Here is a 26,800-nt window from a genome sequence, read left to right as displayed (position 1 = left end):
TAAACTTAAAAAATCATCTTTCATGTCTGACAAATTGAACTGTAATTATAATCATTATTTGTTTTGTTTAGTTTTTATCATATATTTTTTCTAACAAATTCTCTTAATGCTCAACAAAATAAATCTATTTTTTTTTTCCTTCTGCATCATATTAGTAATTGCAAAACGAAAAATGAAATTCATCTCAATGGGTTATAGATCAAACTTAAAACCAAAAAAGGTGTCAATTTTATATGCAAATACCATTCCTAATAATTTCTTAATTATGCTTTTTTCTTTCTTTCTATTTTCATTATATTTCATGCATTTACTTTTATTAATATCTAAAGTTTAGTTTAGATTTTTATATATTTATTAAAGTAATAGAAAATAAAACATAAACTCTTAAATGTACAAAATAATTTGATATAAAATCCATGTCGAGAGTGCTTTAAACTTTTCATTCAATAATTAAATTTTTGTTATAAATTACACATTTTTTTTTATAATCTGATAAAAAATATTTGTTAAATTTGATGTTTGACAAAAATTAAGTAGCAAAAGAGAGACGTTAAAAAAAGAAAAACAACAAAGAAAGAGAGAGAGAGAGAGAGAGAGAGAGCCGAAGAACTTAGCAAAAGAAAGGAAATCAATCGAAGTGTTATTCGTTTTTAGGTTTTGTGGTATTAGCTTTTGTTGAATTCAAACTGAGTCAACTCGACCGATTGCATTTCATCTTTCTCCTGCTCCTTTTAACCTTCCATCCATCCTATCATTTTCTGCTACCAATTCTTATTTGAAGGTTTCGATATTTATTTGTACGGATTTGATTCATCAATGCTCTGGTGGGTTTCTTTCAGATCTCGCAATCTGGGTGAGTTCTTTCCGCCATTTCGTTTCTTTTTTTTTTCCTCCCCCCTATTTGTTTATAATCATATACGTTAGAATTAATTATGAGATATGAGAACATTCTTTTGGTTATAGAATTTTGAATCTTGAATTTTAGCTTTTTATTACTGTTCCGGTTTCGGTTTCAGGGGTGATGTAAGCTAGTGTTGAACGTGCATTTTGTTTTAAGGTTGATGAATGCTATGTTTTTTCAAATTCTTTTCGCGGGAGTTGATCAATTTTTTTTTTTTTTTTATGTGAAAGTTATTTTTGGACGTTTCATGAATTAGTTGATGCTGATGCAATAATGCTTACTGAATCTTCATAACATAAGCTGGGTACATTCTGGATTCTTTAAGTGCTTAAGAAACTAATGGCTATGGAACAATTTGATTGGATGCATTCACTTTGTCTTTTTTGTTTTTTTAATTAATAAGAAATTGGAACATGAATCTATGATCTTGAGTTACTTAGCAACTTTTATTAAGTCTTTCACTTGCTGTATTAGTAATTACCATATAAGATCTCTTCTCAATTGCCTGATATTGGTACTGTTTCACGTCTTGATTGATTTGACTTTTCGTTCTTGGATTCTACAAAAATAAGTCTTCGCTTTTGATCTTTCCATTTCCACTGTATTATTATGATCTTGATTCTTGGCTTTTAATCATACCTTGAAAATTCTTTAGTTATAATGTTTGTTTATGTTATTTTGAAAATCAAATTATGGCTCTCCTATTGATTTGGATCTAAGATCTTAGATACCATTATTATGTTTTTGGTTGCTTTTTGAAACATTATATAATTTTTGAAAGCAATGAGAATATTGGACTTTAAATGCCCAAATCTTTTTGAGGAAAAGATTCTTCTTTTATTTTTTTCTTCTTCCTCTTATAGTCTTTCACTTTGAAAATTTAGGTGGATAACTTATTACGGTGCAAAGTTTTCTTTTACCAATTTTAAGGTATAATATTAGAATATGTTATTTCTTTTCTTGCTTTTATTGATAAGGTATTTTGGATGCATTTCTGGGAGCAGAAACTTATACTCTGCTAGGTTAGAGACAAAAGTTCTAAAATTTATGAAGAAAGAGAAGAGACAGAGCACAAATGGTAGGCAGCCAATCTGAAGAATTTGGTGAGTATGAAGAACAAACACTGGTCCGAGAAGTATGTGCAAATGGTATTTGCATGAAAACAACTGAAGTTGAAGCAAAGCTTGATGAGGGAAATATTCAAGAGGCTGAATCTTCTTTACGAGAGGGGTTATCTCTTAATTTTGAGGTTAATTCCATAAATTCAGTGCTGCTTTACCTCCTGTTAGTTGACTTTTTCTTTTGATGTGCTTCAGCATTAGACGCATGAATAAAATAAGATGTGTCATAGTTATTATTTAAATTTTGCAGGAAGCGAGAGCCCTTCTTGGAAGATTAGAATATCAAAGAGGTAACGTTGAAGGTGCCCTTCGTGTTTTTGATGGCATTGATCTCCAAGCAGCTATAGAAAGATTACAACCAGCCTTTTCTGACAAACAGTCTTCTAAGAAGGGTCGCCCTCGCAGTGATTCACAGCATGCAGTCTCGCAGCATGCTGCTAGCCTGGTTCTTGAAGCAATATACTTAAAAGCCAAATCTCTTCAGAAACTCGGAAGAATAAATGGTGTGCCACTATTCTAATGTTTGATTAAAAAGACTCTTGGTAGATTTATCGTTTACCCTTTATCTTTTTAATACACCTTGACCTTCTTCTTTTGAACTTTTTGCATGTATTGCAGATGCTGCAAAAGAATGTAAAAGCGTGCTTGATGCTGTGGAGAAAATTTTTCATCAGGGGATACCTGATGCACAAGTAGACAATAGATTGCAAGATACAGTTAGTCAAGCTGTAGAGCTACTTCCAGAGCTCTGGAAGCAGGTTGGTTGCTATGATGAAGCAATGTCTGCTTATAGGCGAGCTCTCCTTAGTCAATGGAACCTTGATGATGAGTGCTGTGCAAGAATTCAGAAAGGATTTGCAGTTTTCTTATTGCACAGTGGAGTAGAAGCTGGCCCGCTCAGTTTAGCTGCTCATATTGATGGTTCATATGTACCTAAACACAATCTGGAAGAGGCAGTTTTACTTTTGATGATTCTTATTAGGAAATCTTACCTTGGAAAAACAAAATGGGATTCATCAGTTGTGGAGCACCTAACATTTGCACTATCACTATGCAGCCAAACTTCGATTTTAGCAAAGCAGCTTGAAGAGATCATGCCTGGGTTATTTCATCGTGTTGACCGCTGGAATACTTTAGCTCTTTGTTACTGTGGAGCAGGAAAACATGATGTTGCTATAAACCTATTGAGGAAGTCTTTGCACAAACATGAACGCCCTGATGATCTCATGGCATTATTGTTGGCTGCCAAGATCTGCAGCGAAGATTCTCATCTTGCTGCAGAGGGTGTGGGATATGCACAAAGGGCAATCAGTAATTCTCAGGGGATTGATGAACATCTAAAAGGTGTGGCCATTCGCATGCTGGGTCTTTGTTTGGGAAGGCAAGCAAAAGTTTCTTCCTCTGATTTTGAAAGGTCTCGTCTTCAGTCTGAAGCATTAAAATCATTGGATGGTGCCATTACTTTTGAGCCAAATAATCCGGATCTGGTTTTTGACTTGGGAGTTCAATACGCAGAGCAACGGAATCTGAATGCAGCTTTACGATTTGCAAAGCAGTTCATTGATGCAACTGGTGGCTCCATATTAAAAGGTTGGAGATTGCTTGCACTGGTTTTGTCTGCTCAACAGCGATTCCCTGAGGCTGAGGTGGTCACTGATGCTGCATTGGATGAGACTGCAAAATGGGAGCAAGGACCATTGCTCAGGCTAAAAGCAAAATTGAAGATCTCCCAGTCACTGCCCATGGATGCTGTTGAAACTTATCGTTACCTCCTTGCATTGGTTCAAGCTCGAAGGAAATCTTTTGGTCCTCTCAGAAGTAGTTCTCAGGTAAAGATGCTGCTGCTTCTTTATACACTCATCCTTATACTGACTATTGAAGAATAGACATATTTTTTCTTTAGTAGCATCATTTATATTTCTGCTTCAGTCAGATTTTCACTATCTTGAATACTTAAACTTTCATTTCAATTGAATGTCTCACTGAGAATTTGATTTATCAGCCTAATGATCAGAACTCATCTTTATCCTTTTGATTTTGTGATAGGCTGAGGATGAAAAAGTCAATGAATTTGAAGTTTGGCAAGGTCTAGCTGGTCTATACTCTAGGCTTTCGCATTGGAAGGATGTGGAGGTCTGTCTTGGAAAAGCCAGAGAATTGAAACCGTACTCTGCAGAATTGCTTTACACAGAAGGTAAGAACTTAACTATTTTTACAAGGCTTTTGAAAGTTTGTGTTTATTTTTAATTCCTTTGTACATTGGAGAGGCTGAATACGAATCTTTATGTACTCATGTATAGAGAAAGAATGACAGAATATATTTTGACCTCTCATCTTTATAATTTTTTTTTTCGGAATCTTTTAACTAGAGAAACATGAGCCTAAACCAAAGGAGAGCTCAAACTCTCAACAGCGTAGCAGTTAGGAGATGGATCAAAAAAGCATTGGTGGTACTGCAAACCATTAATGGAGGCAATAATTTATTATTATAGTTGGCTTATTCAGAGTGAGCCTGAAACTCTTTGTCTATTTTTTATCATGTAGAAGTTTCAGCTGTTTGTAGCTCATGTTAGGATGAAAATGAAAGAAATACCTATCCGTCTAGATTGGAAGTGCTGCTGATTAAAGGTATATATATATATATTCTGTTGTTTAAACTAATTCTTTTCTTTCTATAAAAATTCTGTCAGGCATAATGTGTGAAGGACGCGGACAAGTTCAAGAGGCTATGTGTTGTTACATCAATGCTCTGCTACTTGACCCATCTTATGTGCCTGGCAAAATATTGATTGGAGCCCTGTTGTCCAAGATGGGCCCCAATGCATTGCCAGTCGCAAGAAGCATACTATCAGATGCATTAAGGATTGAACCTACCAACCGAATGGCTTGGTATTACTTAGGAATGGTTCATAGAGATGATGGACGGATGGCTGATGCCACAGACTGCTTTCTGGCAGCCTCTATGCTTGAAGAATCCGATCCTATTGAAAGCTTCAGCACTCTTCGTTAAAACGGGCTGCAGTTCGTTAAAGGTATACCAGATACACTTTGCGATTATTACTCTTTCATATACTTGTATATTAACTGATCTTTTCTTATTTATTCTCCCGTTTACGTTTTTCAGCCAAATCTAACCAGTTTACATTTCACCATTGTATGGTCCTAGTACCTGGGAAGGACCATTTGTCATTATAGATGATTCTCCTACTTTTATTTTCAACCTAGCACTTGATTATAATCAGAAAGGAAGGGTAGTAGGGAATTGATAGCACTGACCACAACTGGAAGAGGAGAATTCTAGTAGCATTTGGATCTACTGAAGCGTATAGATGGGTAATGGTATTTAAATAATTTATTGATTGTTTGCAATAATAGCTCAGCCATTGTAATTGTATGTTGAACTGGGCTATAGTCTATTGAAGATAATTCTTTAACATTGTTTCTTCTGTATTCTTTATGTTTATTTTTAATACTTGGGTAAACAATTGTACACTTGTCTTTTCTTTTTTCCCTTTTAGCTAGAAAGGTGATTATTCACATTGCACTCTTCCCAATTGTTTTTGTTTTTCTTTCCTAATATGTAAAGCTGGCTTTCTCCATTTTCTTTGTTTTCTCAGTGATAATAGCATAAAATGTTCAACGCATTTAACTGCATATTATTACATAAAAATAGTCATTTCTATCAGAATATAGCGGCATGAGAAGTTAAAACTATAAGCTCCATTTGTACACTTACGTACTGTTTAAGCTGTTAACCTCAAGAATATAAGAACTGCGAGTTGGCAATATTGTACCACTTGGATATCAAAATAATAAAATATATATATAGAAAAAACACAAAGCAAAGATTATTAATTAAAATGTGTTAATTTTATATCTTCTCATATTTAATTGAGTTTCAATCGAAGGGTCATTTATGTGGGCAGACATATGTCATTGTGTGAATTTGCATCTAAAATGGATAGGCAGAGAATTCTGAGAGGCGGGTCGTGGCACTTCTGACAGGAAATGTGATCGTTTTTAAGGAGTTGGAGGTTGATGAACAACTATCAGAAATCTTGCTTAATGAAATGGCTTTTTCTTTGGGTTCGACCATGCAACATGCCTCTGAACTGAAGGGATAAGGAATCTCCAGTTCTAGGGACTGCTTCTATCGCTATGATGATTTTCAGTTGGAATCTCTTAGGGATGGCAACCTTTTGAATGATTCGTACCCTTAAGTGATTCGTACACTTTCCTTCTTCCAATTTTCTCAGTGTTGAAGCTAATGGTAGAGCAGGTGGATTATCATAGTGTTGCTGGAGTAGGGATATTTAATTTGCAGATTTAAATTTTTTTAATAGTAGCTGTATTGATTTTGAAGCATATGATGAGAGAGTGGAAGTAATGGTTAGAGAAAAAAAAAACTATTTATATTCCACTTGATCCATTAGTTTATCATTAATAAGTTTATGTGTTATTTAATCACTCTCATTATTGCAGAATCTTAATTATGGTTGCTAATTAATTAGTGTAACTTTTTGGATAGAGAAACCTACCTAATGGTCAAGTTAATTGATAATGCCAAGGGTTTGTCTAAATGGTCAAGGAAATTTGAATGCGATACTTAGACCAACACTCAGAAAGGATAACAAACTTTCTAAGTGCCCTAAGCTAATTGCTACGGTGAATAAGGGCAGTAGAATGTTAAAATTCTGACTACCTTTTTATCGTCCCCAGAGGAAGCGAAAGAAGAATTTAAAATAATCATGTTTAATTTTCTCATTATAAACTAATCAAAACCTTCTTTGTCCACAGGGAGCAATTATTATGATGATCAGTATTTAATGTACTTAACCAGCAATGCAACAAGCAGATTCTTTTCATCTCCAATTTGTTGTTTAAAAAGTCTTAATCACACGCCATAAACCTTATGTTTTATTCGATGAACAAAAAGATAATAAAACAAAATTAAGGGAAAATTCCAAAAAATGAGAAAAAGAAAACAAAAAGCAAAAGACCAATTATGCTCCTATGGAATTTCATGCACAAGTTTAAATAAATACGATGGCATCATGGTATTTACAACCCTTTTGGGATATATATATATATATATATATATATATAGAGAGAGAGAGAGAGAGAGAGAGAGAGAGAGAGAGAGTTAGATTAGATGTGCCTCCATGGTCTTTCTGCAAGACCTACACATTCACCATGCCTGAAACAATCGACAAGATGATCAATTGTCAACCCTGCTGCTTGCATGAATGAGTATACTATCACCGGACCCACAAATCGGAATCCTCTTTTCAGTAGATCTTTGCTAATGGCTTCTGCTTTTGGAGTCCTTAAGGGTACATTTCTTGGATATTTGTATTTGTTGATCGTTGGCTTATAATTCACATGCCCCCACATAAAGCTACTAAACGATCCGAATTCCCTTGCAATCTATAGCAATTAAGGACATTTTATCAGAAAAATATTACATATTCTCGAGCAATCAACACATTAAATTGAATAACACATATTTATTAATATCAAATAATTAAAATATTTCAATCATCATCGTCTAATTTATGCAATCATTTTCCATTTTATTAAGAGTAAAGTTTGGAAAAATTAACATTAAGCTGTTAACACTTGCCTTGGCTATGCATTTGGCATTGTCTACTATGCATCTCACTCTACTGTCAGCCAACATGATTGCCTTATTGGAGGCTATGTCGAGGATCTCTTTCTCTCCCATATTGGCAACAATATTCGGATCAAATCCAGCAAAAGCTTCTCTACACAAAAGGAAAACATCTTAATCAGTAGGTACAGAAAATGATTAAGAAATGAGGATTAGAAAATACAAAGTTGGTAACCTAATTAATGATTAGGAGTGGTGGTAGTCCAAAATTAAGAAATTAACTACCTGAAGAGTTGTTTCCTTTTTAAAATTTCAGTCCAGTTGTAGTCCATCAACATACCAGACAAGGCAAGCAGCTCGAACAATTGACTGTTGAATATTAGATTATAATCTGTAATTAGGCTGCTATACCTTTCCATAATCAGTAATGCTTTGATTAAATAATACAACTCTTTCACTTACTTATCGTCGTAGACTGGAACTCCCCAGCATTCGTCATGAAATGCCACGTAGACTTTATCTGTTTATCATTGAAATCTCTTGATTTATTCAGTGCTACACATTATAATTATAATTATAATTATATATATATATATATATATATCTATATGGTTGGCACATGGTATAATTAATTGATATTGGGTGATTAGTATATATCGGCACACAATTGAATTCTATTTTATGATTGAAATTTGAGATTTTATTTAAATTGATATATAGATACACTTCTTTCGTTTTTAAAATTTTAGTTAAATTTAGATAAAATATATTAATATGTAATTTTTACATAAAATTATATATTAAAATATTTCAATATAAATTTTTTTAAAATAATTTTTTATATTAGCAGTAAATAGATAAAAGTATTGGAAGTCATGTAAACTAGGGCATTGCAGAATTCACCCATATTTTAATACCACTAAGTTGAAGTTTATTGACAAGTAATAACTTGTCATTATGTTTAATTTTTGTTTGTCAGGTACGATAAAGATTTTACAGTCTAACCACTAGAGAAAAGTCAAAATGTTTAATAATGAAGCAACGAGATGCATGCACTATAACCATCTTTTCTTTTCTTTTCTTTTTCTTTCTTTCTTGTTAGGACAAGAGTTGAAAATGAAGACGATTGACATAAAGCTCAAGTTTCACTTGCATGTTTCTTGAATACAAAGAGTCGATGGAGGAAGATGAGTACTGCCATCCACAATTGGACTCATTTTAAATATATATATATGAAAATTTAAGAAATAAAATTATCATCTCATTTTCTTTTTGGTTGAAGAGAAAGAGAGCATCATTACACAATCAAAACCCTGGGATTGCAGCTTTATATTGCAACTGTGAGACTGTAATTGTGTAAATAAGATAGAAAAAGCTACACTATAGCTTACCACTATTTTTTGTGATCCAGTTGCACCTCCTTATCTCCCCACCATTAGACTCTTGACTCTGTTGCTGCTGCTGCTGTTGCTGTTGCTGCACATTCCTTGAAAGTGCTGGAACTTCTCTTCTTTCCAGTGGGGTGATTAGGCGAAGAGCTAAAGATATCTTTTGATCAAGAGGGGTGTTGGAATAATCAGTAAGAGAAGAGTCGTTGGAGTTTTGTGACAAAGATAAAGATACAGAAGATAGGGATAGTGAAGAATTGCTCCTGTGTAGGCCAATTGGATACACTTTTTTGAGATTTTTGGAGAAGAAGCCCAGTTGGTTACTTGTTGTCCTTTCTTTTTCATTGGTGAATATGCTCTTCTTCTCTAGAACTTGTTTTCTTACAGTTGCTTTAGACATTGCTAGAGAAGGTATTAGCTAGGATGAGAAAGATATGTGTGTCTTTATTTGGGTAGATAGAAAAAGATAGGATACACAATAAGAGATATGTATAGGGATTAAGGAGCCTTTTAAAAAGTTTGGGCAGTCCAAATAAAAAGGAAAAAGAAAAAAGAAAAAGAATTGCTGCACCTAAGTTGGTGAAGTGTGAATTTCAGTATGAATTACTCTCTTTATGCTTCTTGGGTTTTAAGCAAAACATATATATGAGCAGACTCTCTAGTCTCTATTTTTATTTCACCTGATGAAAAACTTAAACGAAGAAGATGCTTAAGGAAACTGAAGCAGGGAGAGCAGACAGATGCTAATGAAATTTTATTTGGTAGCTTAGCCCTATCAACACCTGTTGTCTATCCTTACTATATTGTCTATATAAATATGTAAATATGCAAAAGCTGATGTGATTGAGGATTTAAATATGTGATTCGAGAAGAAAATTATAATAGCAGAAGAAAGATGCTTATAAAATTATAATGAATAGCTTTGCAGAATAGGGTTCATTAGTTTATATATATAAGGTGGTTGCGTGGCGGTCTGGTCCCCATTAACATATTGTTTATGTTTTCTACATTTGGCTGTATGATAACAAATTTAAACATTTGACCCCATTAAGCTCAGATTAATCTATGGAACTGGACCACATCAGTTATATATCAAATGAGTTTATGTTTCCAAATTTGTAGAGTCATCAGTAATGGCTTGCTTTAGGTCTTATGAGTGACGGGAATATTTCCTTTTGGCTACCATCATCATGTTGAGAAGTGTCATATCAAGACCGAGCAAAAATCAATCTCTAATCTCATTTACCAATGAAAAGTATAATCAGGTAATGTTCTATATTTGGCTTTTATATATGGAATGGGCGTGATTTTATGTATTTTTATATAAAATTGACATATATTTATATAAAAATATATAATTTTTTCATGATAAAAAAAATTATATAGTTGATTTTATCAATATATAAAAATAAAAATAATATATACTATTTTAAAAATTGGTAATCCGATAGTGTATAAGATTTTAAGTTTGAATTTAAAATTTTTTAAAATAATATTTTACTACTCGTAAAAATTCTATTCGATGCGTTTTAAGTTAACTCTAAATATATGTAAATCACTAGGCATCGGAAAAAAAAAACACAGACTTTCATATAAAAATATATTAGATAATGAAATGAGAATATATATATATATATATATATATATATATATATATATATATATATATATATTTTGTTCTCTCTAAAGATTTTAATTATCTATTAAACTCTCAAGTCTTCACTAGTATACGTACTTTCTAGCTAGCTATTTAGAGCTCTTTTGATTATCATATTGCTTGATGTGAACTTACAGTTGAAGTTGTAGTTTCATTGTGTTAATCTGGAAATTCTTACAGGAGATAACGTTTAGTTGCAATGTTTTACTCAGAGCAAGGTGTAATGGGACCAAACTATTCTTAACTTGTACTCTTGTGTTCTTTCAAGGTTTGAGGCATACCTATTGCCTGCATAGACAAAGAAATCTCATCCCACCACAACAATGTAATTCTTAGTCTTTCTTATGTAATAATATAATATTGTCACTGTTACATGTGTTACATTTCTGATTTAGATTGTGCAATTAGGGTTTTGTTGAATAGCAATTGCATAAGTTTGAGGTAAGGTGTACATGGGCGAGTGATGTGCCCTTCTTCCCTTCAATATTTATTTAGTGCATTACAGAATTAATTATTATTTGATGAAGATTGTATTGTCTATTGTTTTTTTTTTATATACATATATCTAGAGTTAATCTAGAGCGTCAAACATAATTCTTACAATCACAAATCACTCTCTTAAAAGTTTTAGCATAACTGCATATTCAAAATTTGAACTCGAGACCTTAACAAAATTAAAAGAGACCTCTACCATTTCATTTACACTTTTTTGATATGAATTTTCATTTTAATTTGTTAAAAAGAAAAGCAATAATTCACTTGCACTCGAAAGCAAGTATTAAACTCAATAAATAAAATAATAAAGATCAACTTATGTAATAAGTGAAAATCGAACTAAGATGTATAATCTTAGAGTCTTAGTCTTAATACATCTCGAGCCTTAATCTTGACCATCGAACCAAAATCTTAAAGCTCGAAGCTCAAATATTACCTGTATAGTTCAATAGTATTAACATATCAAATAAAGATTAAAAATTTAAAATTAAATATTACGCTCCATACTATTTTATAATTTATGATTTCCATCTGTTGATGTTAGAGGATGCTAATTACTATAAAATTTTCATTTTGGTGATTGAGGATTTTAAGTTTGAGTTCGAATAATCATCCATGATTATTAGAAGTTAATCTTAACTGTTTTTAACATACATTAGTTAATTATGTCACTCAAATTTATTCCAAACTTTTTTGACATGATAATCAAGAAAATCTTGCAATTAAAGATGATTATGGATTTAGTCCAATTAGTAAGGGAGCTAGACATAAAATTTGTATATGAAGTATGCTAAAATCTTATCATGAATGCATTTAAGAGGAAAAAATAGTTAGATGCTAACAGAAATATAAAATATTAGATTTAACCGTATAAAATAAATAAAAACAAATAGCATATAAAATAAATAAAAAGAAAATAACGTAAACCTGTTGAAGAATATTTTTACTGATTGAAGGAGAAGACGCTATTTTTTTTTTCAATTTTGTATAAATATAAATAAATAAAAGTTATAAAACGATGACTTTATTGAAATATAAATTAAAGAAAAAATAATAAAAATATTTTTATTTTTATTTTTTATTAAATTTATAATATATTTTTATTTTTTATTGTTACTCTATTAAAATATTAAAATATATTCTTTAATTTTTTTAGTTGTTCTTGGATAAAAAATTAAAAAATAATAAAAAATAACTGAAAAAATAAACACACGGCAGATTTAAAAAAAAAATAGAAAACTGTATTCTTAAAAAAAATGTATACAATAAAAATATTTATTTTAATTTTAAAATATATCTAAAAATTTTCCAATTAAAAAATGAGTAAAGCCCATGAGCTGTTCTTAAAGCCGACGAGCATTGTGTAAATAGTTCTGATAGACACGACGTCGTAGCGACACTAGTTTGCCTGTTAACCGCACTGAAAAGAAATACATCAACAGCTTCACCAAAGCTACTAAACCCTTAAAACTCCTAAAACCCCTAAGATCCTTTCCTGTCATTTATCACTTCAAAATTGCCGGGAAAATAAACCTAACGGTTCTCAAAACCCTAATTTCTATCATTCGCTCAATTTGATTTAAATATATATCTCAAATCCAGTAAATTTCCCGGGAAACAAAGAAAATTCCATGCTTAGCAAATGGAGACATCCTCTCCAGTTTTTTTCTCATTTAAAATCTCATCAAATTCTCGTTTCTTTATCTTCTCTCGTGCTCTCTAAATCTTCCTCCGTCTCGACCGCCGCCGCCTCTATTGTCGTCGATAGACCCGGAACCACTCCTTCTGTTACTCCAGACCCCGGAGACCCTGTTCCCGTGATTCTGTCTGGTCTTAAGTATTCAGTGTTTAAGAGATTTATGGATCAGTGTTTATTTAAAGAAAAGATCTTTATGCTTAATCATTCTCAGGTTGATCAAATAATTGAGCATTTGAATGTTGAGGATGCTGATTCTGCTGTGGATTTTTATTATTTGTTGAGTAATGAATTTGGTTTCCAACATTCTAGATTTTCTAGACTTGTTGTCTCGCACGTTTTGGCTAGAAAGAAAAGATTAAATGAGTTGCGATTGGTTTTGGATCAAATGCTGCTACATGAAGGTTTGTTTGTTTGACATTTTTCCCCTAAATTTGTTTCTATAATCGAAAAAAGTGAAGCGAATCTTTGAATTGTGTTATGTTTTTAGCAGGGCCTTTATGTTAGGCTCAGCTCACTTTAATCTGTTAAATTCATGTCTAGATAAAGATGTACTATGGCCTTGTTTGGAATAAATAATGTGCAAGAATTCAATTCCAATTTTGTTAAATTCTTGTCTAGATAAAGATATCATTTCGTCATGATGCCTTGTCTTTTTACTGAGTTGAAAGAACTGAATTCTAGCAACTATAGACTTTCCATATATGAATATGACAAGATAAAGTTCGATTGAATTAAATTTTTGCTTTTTTAGACTTTTCAAACAAGGGCCTGTTCCTGAAGCTAACATGATGATATGCTGTAGATAGGTTCTTATTATATTTGTTTTATTTTTGTTTTCTTATGAATTTTGAATGTTGCTCATTTGTGTTGTTTATAGATTTGGTGTGATTTCTGATAGGCTCTGGGTCAGCTCCTTCCCTTTGTGAACTGCTTTTGGGTAGCTTCAGGAGCTGGGATTCAAGTAATGTTGTGTGGGATATGTTGGCTTGTGCTTATTCAAGATCTGCGATGGTGCATGATGCTCTATTTGTTCTTGTGAAGATGAAAGACCTCAACTTTATAGTTTCAATACAAACGTATAACAGTTTGTTGTATAATCTGAGACATTCTAATATTATGTGGGATGTGTATAATGAAATCAAAGTTAGCGGCGCTCCTCAGAGTGAGTACACTAGTTCCATTGTTGTGGATGGCTTATGCAGGCAGTCTAGGTTTCAAGATGCTGTTTTGTTCTTTCAGGATACCGAAGGGAAGGAGTTTCAGCCTTCTGTTGTTTCATTTAATACCATCATGTCAAGGTATTGTAAATTGGGTTTTGTAGATGTTGCCAAGTCATTTTTCTGTATGATGCTCAAGCATGGACTTCTTCCTGATGCATACAGTTATAATATTCTTATTCATGGGTTATGCATAGCGGGTTCCATGGGAGAAGCTTTGGATTTAAAAAATGATATGGAGAACCATGGGCTAGAGCCTGATATGGTGACATACAACATTCTTGCTAAAGGGTTTCGTCTACTAGGTCTGATTAACGGGGCCTGGAATATCATTCAGAAGATGTTAATTAAAGGGCCAAATCCAAATCTTGTTACATATACTGTACTTATATGTGGGCACTGCCAGATAGGAAATGTTGAGGAAGCATTAAAGTTGTATAAAGAGATGATTTCACATGGTTTTCAGTTGAGTATCATCTCATCTACAGTATTGCTTGGTAGCTTGTGTAAAAGCGGACAAGTAGATGTGGCATTCAAATTATTTTGTGAAATGGAAGCCAATGGCTTGCGACCAGATCTCATAACGTATTCTACCCTCATTCATGGCCTGTGTAAGCAAGGAGAAGTCCAGCAAGCTATCCTGCTATATGAAAAGATGTGTTCGAACAGAATCATTCCGAATTCTTTAATACACGGCGCTATTTTGATGGGTCTTTGTGAGAAAGGTAAGATATCACAGGCCAGAATGTATTTTGATTATCTGATAACAAGCAATTTGTCATTGGATATTATTCTGTACAATATTATGATTGATGGGTACATAAAACGTGGTAATACTAGGGAGGCTGTAAAATTATACAAACAATTAGGAGAGAAAGGGATATCTCCTACCATAGTCACTTTCAATTCTCTTATGTATGGATTCTGCATAAATAGAAAGCTATCTCAGGCTAGGAGGTTGTTGGATACAATAAAGCTGCATGGATTGGAACCAAATGCAGTAACTTATACCACTCTTATGAATGTATACTGTGAAGAGGGTAATATGCAGAGCTTGCTTGAGTTGCTGTCTGAAATGAAAGCGAAAGCTATAGGACCAACTCATATCACATACACTGTAGTAATCAAAGGACTTTGCAAACAGTGGAAGTTGCAAGAATCTTGCCAGTTACTTGAGGATATGGATGCTGTGGGTCTTACCCCAGATCAAGTCTCATATAATACCATAATCCAAGCATTTTGCAAGGCCAGAGACATGAGAAAAGCCTTTCAGTTATATGATAAGATGTTGCTGCATAACCTTGAGCCTACATCAGTTACATACAATATTCTCATAAATGGCTTTTGTGTTTATGGTGATCTAAAGGATGCTGACAATCTATTGGTTTCTCTTCAGAACCGAAAAGTCAACCTGAATAAATATGCTTACACTACAATAATCAAGGCACATTGTGCCAAAGGTGATGTTGATAAAGCAGTGGTATACTTCCGCCAAATGGTGGAAAAGGGGTTTGAAGTTTCAATCAGAGATTATAGTGCTGTGATTGGCAGATTATGCAAACGATGTTTAGTAACTGAAGCCAAGTACTTTTTCTGCATGATGCTATCTGATGGAGTATGTCCTGATCAAGACCTTTTTGAGGTATTGCTTAATGCTTTCCACCAATGTGGCCATCTCAACTCAGAGTTTGAATTACTGGCTGAAATGATAAAATCTGGCTGGCTTTATGAGTAGTCAATGAAAAGGTAACCCATTCTCATTCATCACGTCAGCAGAAAGAGCTATCTGATGGCCTTATTGACCTATATGCCATGTTCATTGCATGAGGTATGGGTTATATGACATATAACATAACTGCATATGATCTTTTGTGGCTTTGTACTTTTGACCGTGAAATTAATTTAAAATTGTTCTCATGGATTGACAATTTTGTAATACAGCAGGCTTACTCGAATTCCTGGGATAATAGGTGTTCCAAGAACAATGCAATTCTTGTCACAATATCTTACATAAGGTGATGTTTTATAGAGCAGCGGTACTTGTCAAAGCTTTTTTCTAGCCCCCTTTTAGCTGATACATTCTGTTGATGCATCATCAATACCTGTAAAAATTTGTGTTGTGTTGGACTTGCGTGCTGTTAATAATGGAGATGAATATTAAAAAGTTCACTCTCTATAGATTTTTTATATTTTCTCTAATTCTTAGCAACAATGGACGACTTGTTACAAGTATTCAGCCTCTTAGGTTGCAAGGAACCAATTAGAAAGGAAATGATATCAATTTAGAGATAAGATCCCTTGCCTTTTCTTTTATAGGTTAGCACCCCCTTGGTGCTGGATGATAAATTTTGTTTTTTATTTAAAAAAAAGAAAGACACTCCCTTACATCTTCTGGGCATTTCTTCAGGGTAATGAGTTTGTATATGAACTGTGAAGAAGCATCTCAAATCGTTTAAATACAATGTAGCAATATGGAACTTCAAAGCTACAGGAGTATTCTGATGACATCCATCACTCTGAAGTTTCATTTCATATAATTTCTGCCTAGACGATATCTCCATCTGAATTGTTACAGCATCTGCTGCCATAAGAGTGAAAGTTCCATTTACTGCTTCCATATGATCTTGGACAGCATAAGGAAGGTAAGCCTCTTTACTTTTTTCCTTGTCAAGTCTCTTTCTCTGAATTGATTACTGATGTTACTGCAAAATTGCTTAGAAATAAATAATTTTACTTTCTGTGGTGAAACTTTTGTTTTAAACAGTGCTCATTCCTCTGTTTCTTGATTTGTACAATAGTGCTTTTTTCCTTCCTAACTAAATAATTATACAATGAATCAAGAAGATTTTCGCCTTCATGTACTTATGAATGTGATGCACATATTTTCTAGGCCTTCATGTTGTACATATTTTCTAGGCCTTCATGTGATTACGAATGTGATTTGCATAATAGTTTGTTTCTTCTGGTGCCAGAAAGGTTATATAGGTGACATTCATCGACTTGGTTGTTTTTCGGATGTGCTAAATCACACCAAGTGGATGTGAGTTTGGCCAATCTTTATAGTAGCAAAATCCTCTAGAAGAGGGTGATGGTGGTGCAAGACCTCATTTCACATGGTGAGAGAATACTTCATTTTATTTTTGTGAAGTCTGTAATTAACTTGTATTCTTCAGGAACCATAATATATCTTTTTCTAATATTTCTTCTCGCCCAGGGTTGACCAACCCAGTAGACTTGTGTGTATGATTAACGGAAATTGGAATGGGATACATGCAAGCTGCCTCTCTTGTTGTGGGTTTCCGTTGCATGTGGCGTAGCAGTTCATCAACTTACTTCAGAAGCACAAAGAAGAATACTCTGTTCTTGTGAGCAATGGAAAATCAAAAGCGATGTACGCAAGCTGCTTTTCTTCTGGGTCATCATTGCATTTAGCCAAGCTGTTCATAAAATATTTTTAGAGGCAACACTGCAGAAGTTCAGTCATGTGCCCTTATAAATAATCTTGTACCTTCTATGTACGCTGGTAAATAAAATTCCTAAGTCATCCAATCTTTTCACTAATGTATAATAAAATCAGGAATTGTGCACCTCCATTTGTGCAAATGAAACGACGTAAGTTTTGAGTTTTACCAAAGTGTATGGAAGACGGTTATAAAGAGATCTTTCCCCCTCTTCATCTCTCATGCAGATTTCATTATTGCTGGTCTGAAATGCTCATACTCGAACGTTTCACCCAAAACAGAAACGACATGCTAATCATTCTCCTGCAGTATGTTATGAATAGATATCCATCCCATATTTTGTTTTCAAAATGGTTGTAGAATCCAAAGTCATAAGATGTGTGAGGTAACTAAATCATTTGTCCCGGACATTCATGTTCAATTTGCTGCTGGATTTGTTTTCCAAGGATAGTGGCTTGACAGGAATTTATCATTTTGTTCAATTCCATGGATGCAATTAAACTTTAACCTCTATAATCATACACTACCATTACAGGTCAGGTAAATGCCAAAATGACTCTGGCTATGGCTATTACAACTCAAATTTAAATGCAGATGATGGGAATCCTCTGTTCTGCTAGAATCTCAATTAATTGAAATGCAAATGACAAACACCTTTTTCCCTCTATACACCTGGTATAAACTACTCCTATTTTATGTCGTAGGCCAGTGAATATGTACACTATATCTGTTGTCCTGAACAGTAAAAAAAACTAGGAATTCTGCTGTTAAATAATTTTTGTTCACTGTTGGATTATGATATTTGACTGATATCATCTGCAGTATGAAGCTAAATTAAGAGAAGATTTAAACTTTGGTTAAGTTATAATTATACGAATCCAAACTTGTACTCAAAATAACTAAGTTAAAATGGGTCTCCAGTCGTTAGCTCAGCTCAGCTTGTTAATCCTTGTCCTTCCAGGTGCCCCTCCTCTCAGAGATGATGCATCCAGTACTATCAGTCTCTTTGATCTTTGTCTACTTCTTCTGTTTTACAACGTATGATGATTTTATCATCAATTTTCGTTATAGAATGGTTGTAAGCCAGATTAACTTGAATTCCATCCAATTCCAGAACTTTCTTGAGATTCTTATAACACTCGTCGAGATTATCATTATACAAAATATGATCAAATATGCCTGATGATTTTCCTTGTTCAATTTCTGCTTCAGCATTGCGCATGCCCGTCTGTCTGAGCCCCTCTTGCACGAAGTCTCTTCTCAAGCTTCTCCATAGATGGTGGAGAAATAAAGATGAAAACTGCTTCCAAATAACTTGACCTTACCAATCTTGCACCTGGAACATCAATACTAAAAATACATCTCTTCCCTTTATTGGCCACCGCCTCAATAGCTTCAGTACTAGTTGCATATAGTTTCCCATGAGCAGAAGCAAACTCAAGAAATATCCCATCTTATATCTCTTTCTCCATAGCAATTCGCTCAGTAAAATGATAGTCCACCCCATCTTCCTCCATGTTTCTTGGAGCACCAGTCGTGTGGCTAACACTAAACTAAAAAATTGATGGAAACTCCTTCACAAGCATTGAGATCAGTGTTCCTTTACCTACACCAGATGGACCAGTTATAACAACAGGCTTATCAAAATTGCCTGTTCCACCTTTACTCCAAGCAACAACTTCTTCCTTTAATATTTCTGTCTGCTTCCTAACATACTCGGTGTTCACTTGAAGAAACCATAAACAGTCTTCATCTTCTTGTGCAACCCCTTTCTTGATTACCAAGATTCTAACATCATTCAATGGTAGAGCCCAGTAACCTAATTTACATGGCTTAGGTTTAGGTCCAAGAACAGTTGGGACTACCCAATCTATAGTAGCTCTGTCAAGGATTCCAACTCCTATAGATGATGAATGTTCATCCTCATTAACGCCAATGCAGTAAGTTCTACGTTGAATGGTAATGGCCAGTTTGCAGTTTTGTGGATTATTAACAATGAAAGACGGTGCCTGTACCATGACTCAACTTGTTCTAATAAGCAGAAGACTGTTTTTTTGGTGGTTTTGAGAGATGATGTTTATAAGAGAAGAATCAAGAATGGAAAAACCACAAGGCAAGCCAAGAATTTTCCAATAATTTATATCCAATTTCTATTACGATTAGGAAATAACAAACCAAAATAAAAATAATTTCAAATTAATGATGGGAAACTCTAATACAGAACGGGCTAGCAAATCCTAAACCGAAACTATTTAGGATAAAGGAAAAAGAAAATAAAGATAAAATTTAAAATATTCCTAAATGATAGTAAGCTTTAAATACTCTTAACAAAAATTAGGAATTAAACCAAAACAATCCACAAATCAAATTTTACTGCATCAGATATATGTATTCATATGCATGTTTTCAAGTATTTTCAAGAATTAGACTCAGTAATTCATTTTGTATCAATGAATTTTCATCAGATATATGTATTCATGCCTCAAACTGATCATAGTTGCCTTCTAAGGGTGTGAAAAGAAGAGATTGTTCAGAATTTTTTAGAGGAATTCTCTTCTATTTTTTATTTTTCGTTTTTAGTGCGTGTGTGTGATCTGTAAGTGCAAAAACTAATAGTTTTTGCTTTAACCACAAAAACTAATAGTCTGAAGTGGATGTATATGTGCACTATTAAATCAATTATCAACCATCATTATGACAGGAAAACAAATAAAGAGATTGCTTTTTATTGTTCTGTGAGTTCAGAGAACAAGTTAATCACTGGTGTTTAGGCAAGCGGAGTTAATTAAACTTAGTTTAGTTAGTTGTTATATACTATAGTGATTAAGTTTAAATGTGTTTGTAATTACAAGCAAACTACTACTAGGGAAAGCCATAAAAACAAGAAATTGTTATCAAATTGAAGATGCAAAATTAAGACTTTTACAAGCATCTATATTTATCATTTTTAGTGTGTGTATATATGTGTATTTTCTTCTTCTTTTCTTCCATGCATGTCGTCATACACACGATATCGTGTATGTATGGAGATGGCGATAGAAGATTATGAAATTCAATGCAGTATGATTCCGTTGTATGACATTGTCGAACCGGGAGATGATTCATTCTCAAGTGAGATATTCTGTATCAGAGTTGCAGCCACCTTTATGCATCCTCCCCTCGATTCAACAATGGAGGAGGAAGATGACGATGATGGTAGCCACGATGAGAATGATAGCTTTGAATGTGCCGCCGCCATTCTCGTGGAACGTTCTCGCCTCACCATGCATAGCAGACAAACATCCAGCTCTATTTTACTACAAATGCTTCTTGATCTCCACGTCCCTATTCAAGAACCCATGATCAGCAAAATACTCCATAAGTGAATTGGCATGATCGCAAGGTCTTGCATTTAATGATTAATATTGATATTCCGCCCATAGTTCTTAACACCGTGGACGACGGTGGTGGGGGTGGTTTAAGCTTAGACCCTGCATCTGAGTCATCGCCTGAAGCTTTCAAGAAGGTGAAGGAAATCAAAGATTCGATGAGCCAATGCACCATTTGTTTAGATGAGCTTTTGATTGGTAGTGAAGTAGTCTGTACGCCATGTTCCCATCATTATCGTGATACTTGCATTTACGATTGGCTGAAAAGGAGCAGAGTATGTCCTTTGTGTAGGTTTCAGATTGCTTAGCATTAAACTATTTAGCTAGCCAGTGTAATATATAGTAGCATTCTAATGTCGATAATATTATCTTCTTTTAACTTCCATATATATATGCACAAACATATAGTCTGAATTCTTGATATATATTATCCAAATATATTTGTTATATAAGAATGTAATTTATATTATCAACCATTACTAAGCTTGTATTTTAACAGTTTAATTGCCAAAAAGAATTCTATAGTTTGAATTTATTATTAAATTTAGGATGTATTGTTTAAATTTTTAATTTTATTGATTTTAATTTTTAACCTTTAATAAAATTATTAATAAAATCTATGGACACAATAAATATTCTTACTATTAAAATATTATCTTTTAAATATATAAAATTATTGAAACTTTAAAATTAAAAAAAAATTAATTTATATATTTAAATGATAATATTTTAGTAATGGAACGAATCAACCGTTCTAATGTTAATTTAATTTTTTTTTTGATTTGACAGATAAATTTTATTAAATATTAAAATATAGTATTGAAATTGAAAATTGTAGTTCCAAGAATTAAGCAAGCTGTGAAAGATTCTGGGCAGAGATGTTACTCCACCTGCTGTTTTTCTAGAATACAAACTCTTCAAACAAAATCCACTAATTCAATGCGCATGTATAAATAAAAGCTTTTATTTAGGAAAGCATTCCTCAAAATACATATATATCTTTTCATCTTGCATTGACACAAAAGTGACTTGTCCCTGGTATGATTTTGAAAAGGAAAAAGCTTAAATTCACCTCAAATTTGAATTAATTCATGTAGCCATGGTCCTTGTTTAGCTCATTGACCAACTCCTTTAGGTCTCTTAATGAACTTCCGCCCTCTCTTACAGCACCCAGTGCTCTACTTTTCAACTCTCTAGCCTTCCTTTTCTCTTGCTCATATCCAACTCCATTCATCGACTCACCAATCACTTTCCCTAACTCCGCCGAGTCCGGCACCGAGTCAGTGCCCATGCACACTCTCACAGCCATACCTAGATCCATCAGCAGTTTTTCATTCACAAATTGGTCAGCCTCCATTGGCCAGCTCAGTATTAACACCTCACTCGCTATCCCTTCTAGCACCGAGTTCCATCCGCAGTGGCTCAAAAACCCGCCCACCGCGGCGTGACTCAGTAGCTTCGCCTGTGGGGCCCACCCTCTTACCACCATGCCCCGTCTGGCAACCCGGTCCTCAAACCCATCGGGTACTTCTCCATATCCGGATTCCCGTTGGTGAGCCGAGCCCGTTTTCACTACCCAAATAAATCGGGCCATGCTCATTTCGAGACCCGTAGCCAATGCCTCCATTTGTGTATTACTCATCAGTTTTTGACTCCCAAAGCACACATAAACCACTGACCCATTCGGGCACCCATCAAGCCAATTAAACACGTGAGCAAACGAACCCGAGTTACCCCGGGGGGAGTGATCCGGACCCAAGAGACTAAGCGGGCCAACGCCATAAACCCTATCATGACCCATTTTCTTTTTCAAGAAACCCAAATACTCACCTTCTAAAGCTTCAAAGCTATTAAAAACACACCCATAACTCGACATATTAGCCAGCGATCCTTCCTTAACAACCTCCCAATCCGGGTCGGATTCATCATAAGACCGAAACATAGAAGGCAAATGCTCCTCGTTAAACGACGGCGTTGTGGGCAAGTCAACAAAGTCAACAACCTTTAAATTCTTCACAACATCAATATGATTCCAACAATGATCAGCGACAGAAGCCAAGAACGCACCGGATGAATAAAATGTGAATCTGGGAATATTGATCTCATTAGCCAGGGCTAAAGTCCACCCAAGAAAAAAATCAGAAATGAGAGCAACAGGGGGATTAACCTGGGAACGGAACCACTGGATAATGGGATCATAAAGCTTTCTTAAAGACGCAATTATGGGCAAGTTTCCAGTGTTGCCCAGCTCTTTAACGTTTTCTACGCCTGCAGGGAGTGAAGGGTGAGACGGTAAAGGAAAGATTAAAGGTCGAATGTTAGAGTGAGTGGAGAGAAGCGGAGAGAGAGTGGAGAGGTTTTTGGGTGTGGTTAGAATGGTGAGAGTAAGGTTATGGAGAGACAGCTGATGGGTTAGATCTAAAAGAGGAAGCGTGTGGCCTTGTGCTGGGTAGGGAAAAATTAGTATATGCGGTGGTTTCTTGGCTCCAGCGCCGGTACTGTTCGGCGCGGCGGCGGACATGATGACAGGTGGAGACGGTATTTTACTTGTTTTCTCTTTTCTTTTTCTTTTTCCAAATCGGTGGAGAGGGTTATGGCGAATTGTGGAAAGAGTCTTTTTGGTTTTGGAAATGAGGGAAGATGATCTAAACTAATGAGGTCATTGTTTTAGTATGTGGGATTGTCTTGTGCGGACAAATAGTCATTAAGAAAGATTTGGACAGCTCTGTGACTGTCGGTGTCAATCTCTTACAAAAAGAGAAGACACATTCCTACTATTTTATTTTATAATTACATGGTTTTCCCTGCTAACCAATTCCATATAAATATGAAAATTATTATTTTAATGAATTACATACAATAGTATAAATCTGAAAAGGCATTAATATAATCTGAAGTATTCTTTTTGAGAATTTTAAAAAATATATCAAATTTATTAAAAATTAAACACTCTTAACATAACAAAAGTAATTTACATTATGTAGGCAACCTGTTATTAATTTATTGATTTTTATATATAGTTAGAATGAAACACGTGTTTCATGTCACTTGAAAGGGAAAGCCTAATTTAGAACTTTTATAACTTAACTTTGATTAGTTTGAATTTGCCTCGTGTGAATTTGAATTTATTTAATTTTTTAATTGAGCTTAAACAGATTAAAGTGTGCATAATAAAGTTTAATCGATATTAATTATTTAAAAAGTAAAATATGTATTCTGGAAATTATAATTATTTAGTAGAAATCGTGATTTTTTTAATAATAAATGAATATAAGGGATTAAATTACTGAATCATGTATATTTTTAGACAAATACATCTTAAAATATTTCAATTCAAAATCATTTTAAATATTCTAAATTAAAATTATTTAAGATTATTCTGAACTAATGCACAAAATTTAAACTAGAATATAATGAAGTACTGTCGTTTAAAAACTAAAAACAATTATATGAAATAAAAATATAAATTAGGATATTATAGTATTATTTTAACATAATCGGCTTTTCTTAGCTCCTTCTATTATGTTACACTCAATATTATATAGATGATAAATATAAAGTACTATAGATTTAAAATATATGTTATTCTCGTTATTAAGTATAAATCATTCGAAATTTTTATCATTAATCTAACCATTGAGTTAATACATCAGAAATAGTTTATATACGACTTTCCAATATTAAATTCCGATTAATTATAATTTGATATCCAAACTGTTATATGCAAAATAAATTTAGTACCAAGAAGCCAAAACACATTCAAATAGAAGACTGAATTAGAACATTCTACAAGTATATAGAGTAAATTCACTTATAAACAACCAAAAAAACTAATTAGTTGCTTTTGAGCAAGTAACATTTGCAGTAGCATCCATCTAAGCATTACTTCAAAATATAAAACAAAAAGGAGCTATTAGACACAGAAAAGTAGAGCAACAAACTTTAGATTTTCAGTTATAAGCCTCTATTAATTAGTTATTTTTAGGAGGGTGATGCCTAGGAGCATGGTAATCAGCACTGAAAGCTACAAAACCAGCTGCTGCCTCATTATTCATACTTTTATGAGGAAAATGGCTAATGCTTCCCTTACTAGTTCCTCCTCCAATCATGGGTTCCTCCTTATTGTTCTTACTATTAATGTTATTCCCTTTGCTGCCCAATTTTCCAGCCACTGCTTTATTTTCACTTGCTGTCTCTCCATGTGCAGCTGCTCCACTGCCTCTAATTTCTACCCTCTTGATGATGACTTTGTTTTGAATCATCTTCCTCCCCCTTATTTCACTTTTGGTTGCAACACTTCCATTAGGAATACCATCCACCGGTACATTCTAAATACACATGAAGTAATGAACACCACATGCAAATTAATCAACTCAAAAATCATGAAAATAAATGAATGAATAAGAACCATCGTCTTTATTTATCACAAATCACTTAATTACTTTTCATGTATTGTGTTCAACTGTTAAAGCAATGATATATGTATATTTTTTAAATACTTTAAACTCAGATAATAACAGAGTAACAAACAAAGCGATTACCTTTTCTGTTGAGAAGAAGTCTTCTTCATCTGCATTATATATCAAATGAATTTTCAATTAGAGAAAAATGTTACACCCTAAAAGTATATATAAAAGAAAACTAGACCAAAAGGGGTTCAAGAGAAAAAGCAAGCTAGTATACCTTCAAGGGCATATGCATTAGTGTCGCCCCATGCAGCACTAAACAGATGTACTGCGAGCAACAAGCACATGATAAACCTCAAAGTGACAGCAACAGCAACAGCAGTCATATCTTTTATATCTTTCCCTTTAGTTACTCCTTCCTGAGTATGTCTGTATTCTGTTAATTCAAGCAGCAGAAGAAGAGAAATAAATGAAAGCAAAGGATCAGAGATTCAACAAAAAACTCCAAGAGTCAAATATAATAGGCTTTATAGCCTATAAATATACCCAAGTCAAAGACTATGGTCCCAACATTCGTTTTCCCATGTTTAATATAATCAAATTTAAATGAAGTCCTTAATCTTGTATTATAATAATTTTTATAACAGATTATTGCATGAACGCTCGAGCCATCACACATTGGACCGTCAAGTGCGAAAATCTCTAAGAATTCTCGATCACAATATTATGATATATGTATATATATATATACCATATTGTTTTGTGCATATTTTCTTTTCTTTTTTCTTCTTTTCAAGATATCGTTAAGAAAAGAGCACTAATGGCGAGTGAACCAATACAGATGGCATTTACAGGTTATGTATAGAGAATAGAATATAAGAACGTGGAATGGAAGGTACGTGTGTTTTGCGCCTGTCTGCCGCCATTCACTGTACGAGGAACTATACATATATTGTTGAATTTTCAAGTTTTCCTATGTGTTTCTCTGTTGTAGGGAGCTTTTTGTTATTGCTTCCCACATGACTTTAACATAATTTTTCTACATTTTTATTTAGATTTTAAATTAAAGAACATGCCATATCATTGTTGTTGTCACAATAAATCAACAATATTACAAGAATCGGACCCTAAAATAAAATGGATTTGTCTGGTTATAAAAATATGCATATAAATAATATTTAAAAAAAAGAAAAGAATTAACTGCCGATGTTTGAGTTAATTATATGGAAATCTTGAATTTGACAAAGAAGAAGTTGATCACGTATTTATAGAGTGGGGATCGCCAAGACTTAAATACAGAATGGAATTCCCCCTTAGAAAATGGAAAATCGGTGGGTGTTGGTCCCTTGAAGAATGTGATGAGTACGAATTTCAAACTTTGAGAACCACCTCTCCAAACATCTTTTTGTTTAATCGGAACCTGTGATACCAAATTACATGGTAATCCCTCTCTTAAGTCAGAAAGGCATGTTCTCT

General features: G+C 33.6%; 6 protein-coding genes and 1 pseudogene across 13 annotated transcripts; 3 read left to right on the top strand and 4 right to left on the bottom strand.

Annotated features, from left to right (window-relative positions):
* Nucleotides 1-413: 413 nt before the first annotated feature.
* On the top strand, nt 414-5,559 carry LOC8264657 (protein NPG1). Of its 2 annotated transcripts, none has more exons than XM_015716600.2 (7): nt 414-853; nt 1,879-2,150; nt 2,273-2,525; nt 2,641-3,851; nt 4,069-4,216; nt 4,713-5,054; nt 5,147-5,559. In XM_015716600.2, exons 2-6 carry the CDS (start codon nt 1,977-1,979, stop codon nt 5,030-5,032), a joined length of 2,106 nt encoding a protein of 701 aa, XP_015572086.2. In that variant the 5' UTR covers nt 414-853; nt 1,879-1,976; the 3' UTR covers nt 5,033-5,054; nt 5,147-5,559. The 2 variants fall into 2 exon arrangements, with proteins under 2 accessions (XP_015572086.2, XP_002514581.2); XM_002514535.3 differs by having other exon boundaries at nt 415-853; nt 1,906-2,150.
* Nucleotides 5,560-7,016: 1,457 nt separating this feature from the next.
* On the bottom strand, nt 7,017-9,771 carry LOC8264656 (DNA-3-methyladenine glycosylase). The gene is made up of 5 exons (XM_002514534.4): nt 9,025-9,771; nt 8,096-8,153; nt 7,919-8,002; nt 7,646-7,787; nt 7,017-7,449 (listed from the first exon to the last, which is right to left on the bottom strand). Exons 1-5 carry the CDS (start codon nt 9,419-9,421, stop codon nt 7,171-7,173), a joined length of 960 nt encoding a protein of 319 aa, XP_002514580.2. The 5' UTR covers nt 9,422-9,771; the 3' UTR covers nt 7,017-7,170.
* A 2,606-nt stretch (nt 9,772-12,377) lies between these two features.
* Nucleotides 12,378-17,765, top strand: LOC8264655 (putative pentatricopeptide repeat-containing protein At1g13630). Of its 7 annotated transcripts, none has more exons than XM_048373171.1 (6): nt 12,378-13,273; nt 13,771-15,835; nt 16,034-16,104; nt 16,497-16,731; nt 17,062-17,205; nt 17,304-17,765. In XM_048373171.1, the coding sequence occupies exons 1-2, from the start codon at nt 12,805-12,807 to the stop codon at nt 15,822-15,824; spliced, it is 2,523 nt and encodes an 840-aa protein (XP_048229128.1). In that variant the 5' UTR covers nt 12,378-12,804; the 3' UTR covers nt 15,825-15,835; nt 16,034-16,104; nt 16,497-16,731; nt 17,062-17,205; nt 17,304-17,765. The 7 variants fall into 7 exon arrangements, with proteins under 7 accessions (XP_048229128.1, XP_048229127.1, XP_015572102.2 ...); XM_048373170.1 differs by having other exon boundaries at nt 16,031-16,104; XM_015716616.3 differs by having other exon boundaries at nt 13,771-15,917.
* A 625-nt stretch (nt 17,766-18,390) lies between these two features.
* LOC8264653 lies at nt 18,391-19,638 on the bottom strand (annotated as a pseudogene).
* Nucleotides 19,639-20,579: 941 nt separating this feature from the next.
* LOC8264652 (E3 ubiquitin-protein ligase RING1-like) lies at nt 20,580-21,226 on the top strand. Its single transcript, XM_002514530.2, has 2 exons — nt 20,580-20,799; nt 20,973-21,226. Exons 1-2 carry the CDS (start codon nt 20,580-20,582, stop codon nt 21,224-21,226), a joined length of 474 nt encoding a protein of 157 aa, XP_002514576.2.
* Nucleotides 21,227-21,864: 638 nt separating this feature from the next.
* Nucleotides 21,865-23,684, bottom strand: LOC8264651 (UDP-glycosyltransferase 89A2). The gene has a single exon (XM_002514529.4). It carries the CDS (start codon nt 23,437-23,439, stop codon nt 22,003-22,005), a length of 1,437 nt encoding a protein of 478 aa, XP_002514575.2. The 5' UTR covers nt 23,440-23,684; the 3' UTR covers nt 21,865-22,002.
* A 1,040-nt stretch (nt 23,685-24,724) lies between these two features.
* On the bottom strand, nt 24,725-25,798 carry LOC112534050. The gene is made up of 3 exons (XM_025156586.2): nt 25,602-25,798; nt 25,460-25,488; nt 24,725-25,246 (listed from the first exon to the last, which is right to left on the bottom strand). Exons 1-3 carry the CDS (start codon nt 25,708-25,710, stop codon nt 24,890-24,892), a joined length of 495 nt encoding a protein of 164 aa, XP_025012354.2. The 5' UTR covers nt 25,711-25,798; the 3' UTR covers nt 24,725-24,889.
* Between the last annotated feature and the right edge of the window lie 1,002 nt (nt 25,799-26,800).

This window comes from Ricinus communis, chromosome 4, assembly GCF_019578655.1.
Source record: "Ricinus communis isolate WT05 ecotype wild-type chromosome 4, ASM1957865v1, whole genome shotgun sequence".
In the NCBI taxonomy this organism is placed as follows: domain Eukaryota; kingdom Viridiplantae; phylum Streptophyta; class Magnoliopsida; order Malpighiales; family Euphorbiaceae; genus Ricinus; species Ricinus communis.
The sequence above is the reverse complement of the archived record's forward strand: the minus strand, read 5'-3'. Positions and strand labels throughout refer to the sequence as shown.

Excerpts from the sequence above, each read along its gene's own strand:
- LOC112534050 (XM_025156586.2), bottom strand. The coding sequence starts at position 25,710 with ATGACTGCTGTTGCTGTTGCTGTCACTTTGAGGTTTATCATGTGCTTG. Across the intron at positions 25,489-25,601 it reads TAATGCATATGCCCTTGAAG|ATGAAGAAGACTTCTTCTCA; the intron begins GTATACTAGCTT and ends TATATAATGCAG. Across the intron at positions 25,247-25,459 it reads ACTTCTTCTCAACAGAAAAG|AATGTACCGGTGGATGGTAT; the intron begins GTAATCGCTTTG and ends ATGTGTATTTAG.
- LOC8264651 (XM_002514529.4), bottom strand. The coding sequence starts at position 23,439 with ATGTCCGCCGCCGCGCCGAACAGTACCGGCGCTGGAGCCAAGAAACCA.
- LOC8264657 (XM_015716600.2), top strand. The coding sequence starts at position 1,977 with ATGGTAGGCAGCCAATCTGAAGAATTTGGTGAGTATGAAGAACAAACA. Across the intron at positions 2,151-2,272 it reads GGTTATCTCTTAATTTTGAG|GAAGCGAGAGCCCTTCTTGG; the intron begins GTTAATTCCATA and ends TAAATTTTGCAG. Across the intron at positions 3,852-4,068 it reads CTCTCAGAAGTAGTTCTCAG|GCTGAGGATGAAAAAGTCAA; the intron begins GTAAAGATGCTG and ends ATTTTGTGATAG.
- LOC8264652 (XM_002514530.2), top strand. The coding sequence starts at position 20,580 with ATGGCGATAGAAGATTATGAAATTCAATGCAGTATGATTCCGTTGTAT. Across the intron at positions 20,800-20,972 it reads CGCCGCCATTCTCGTGGAAC|TTCTTAACACCGTGGACGAC; the intron begins GTTCTCGCCTCA and ends TTCCGCCCATAG.
- LOC8264655 (XM_048373173.1), top strand. The coding sequence starts at position 12,805 with ATGCTTAGCAAATGGAGACATCCTCTCCAGTTTTTTTCTCATTTAAAA. Across the intron at positions 13,274-13,770 it reads TCAAATGCTGCTACATGAAG|GCTCTGGGTCAGCTCCTTCC; the intron begins GTTTGTTTGTTT and ends GATTTCTGATAG.
- LOC8264656 (XM_002514534.4), bottom strand. The coding sequence starts at position 9,421 with ATGTCTAAAGCAACTGTAAGAAAACAAGTTCTAGAGAAGAAGAGCATA. Across the intron at positions 8,154-9,024 it reads CTGGATCACAAAAAATAGTG|ATAAAGTCTACGTGGCATTT; the intron begins GTAAGCTATAGT and ends AATGATAAACAG. Across the intron at positions 8,003-8,095 it reads GTTCCAGTCTACGACGATAA|TCAATTGTTCGAGCTGCTTG; the intron begins GTAAGTGAAAGA and ends AATATTCAACAG.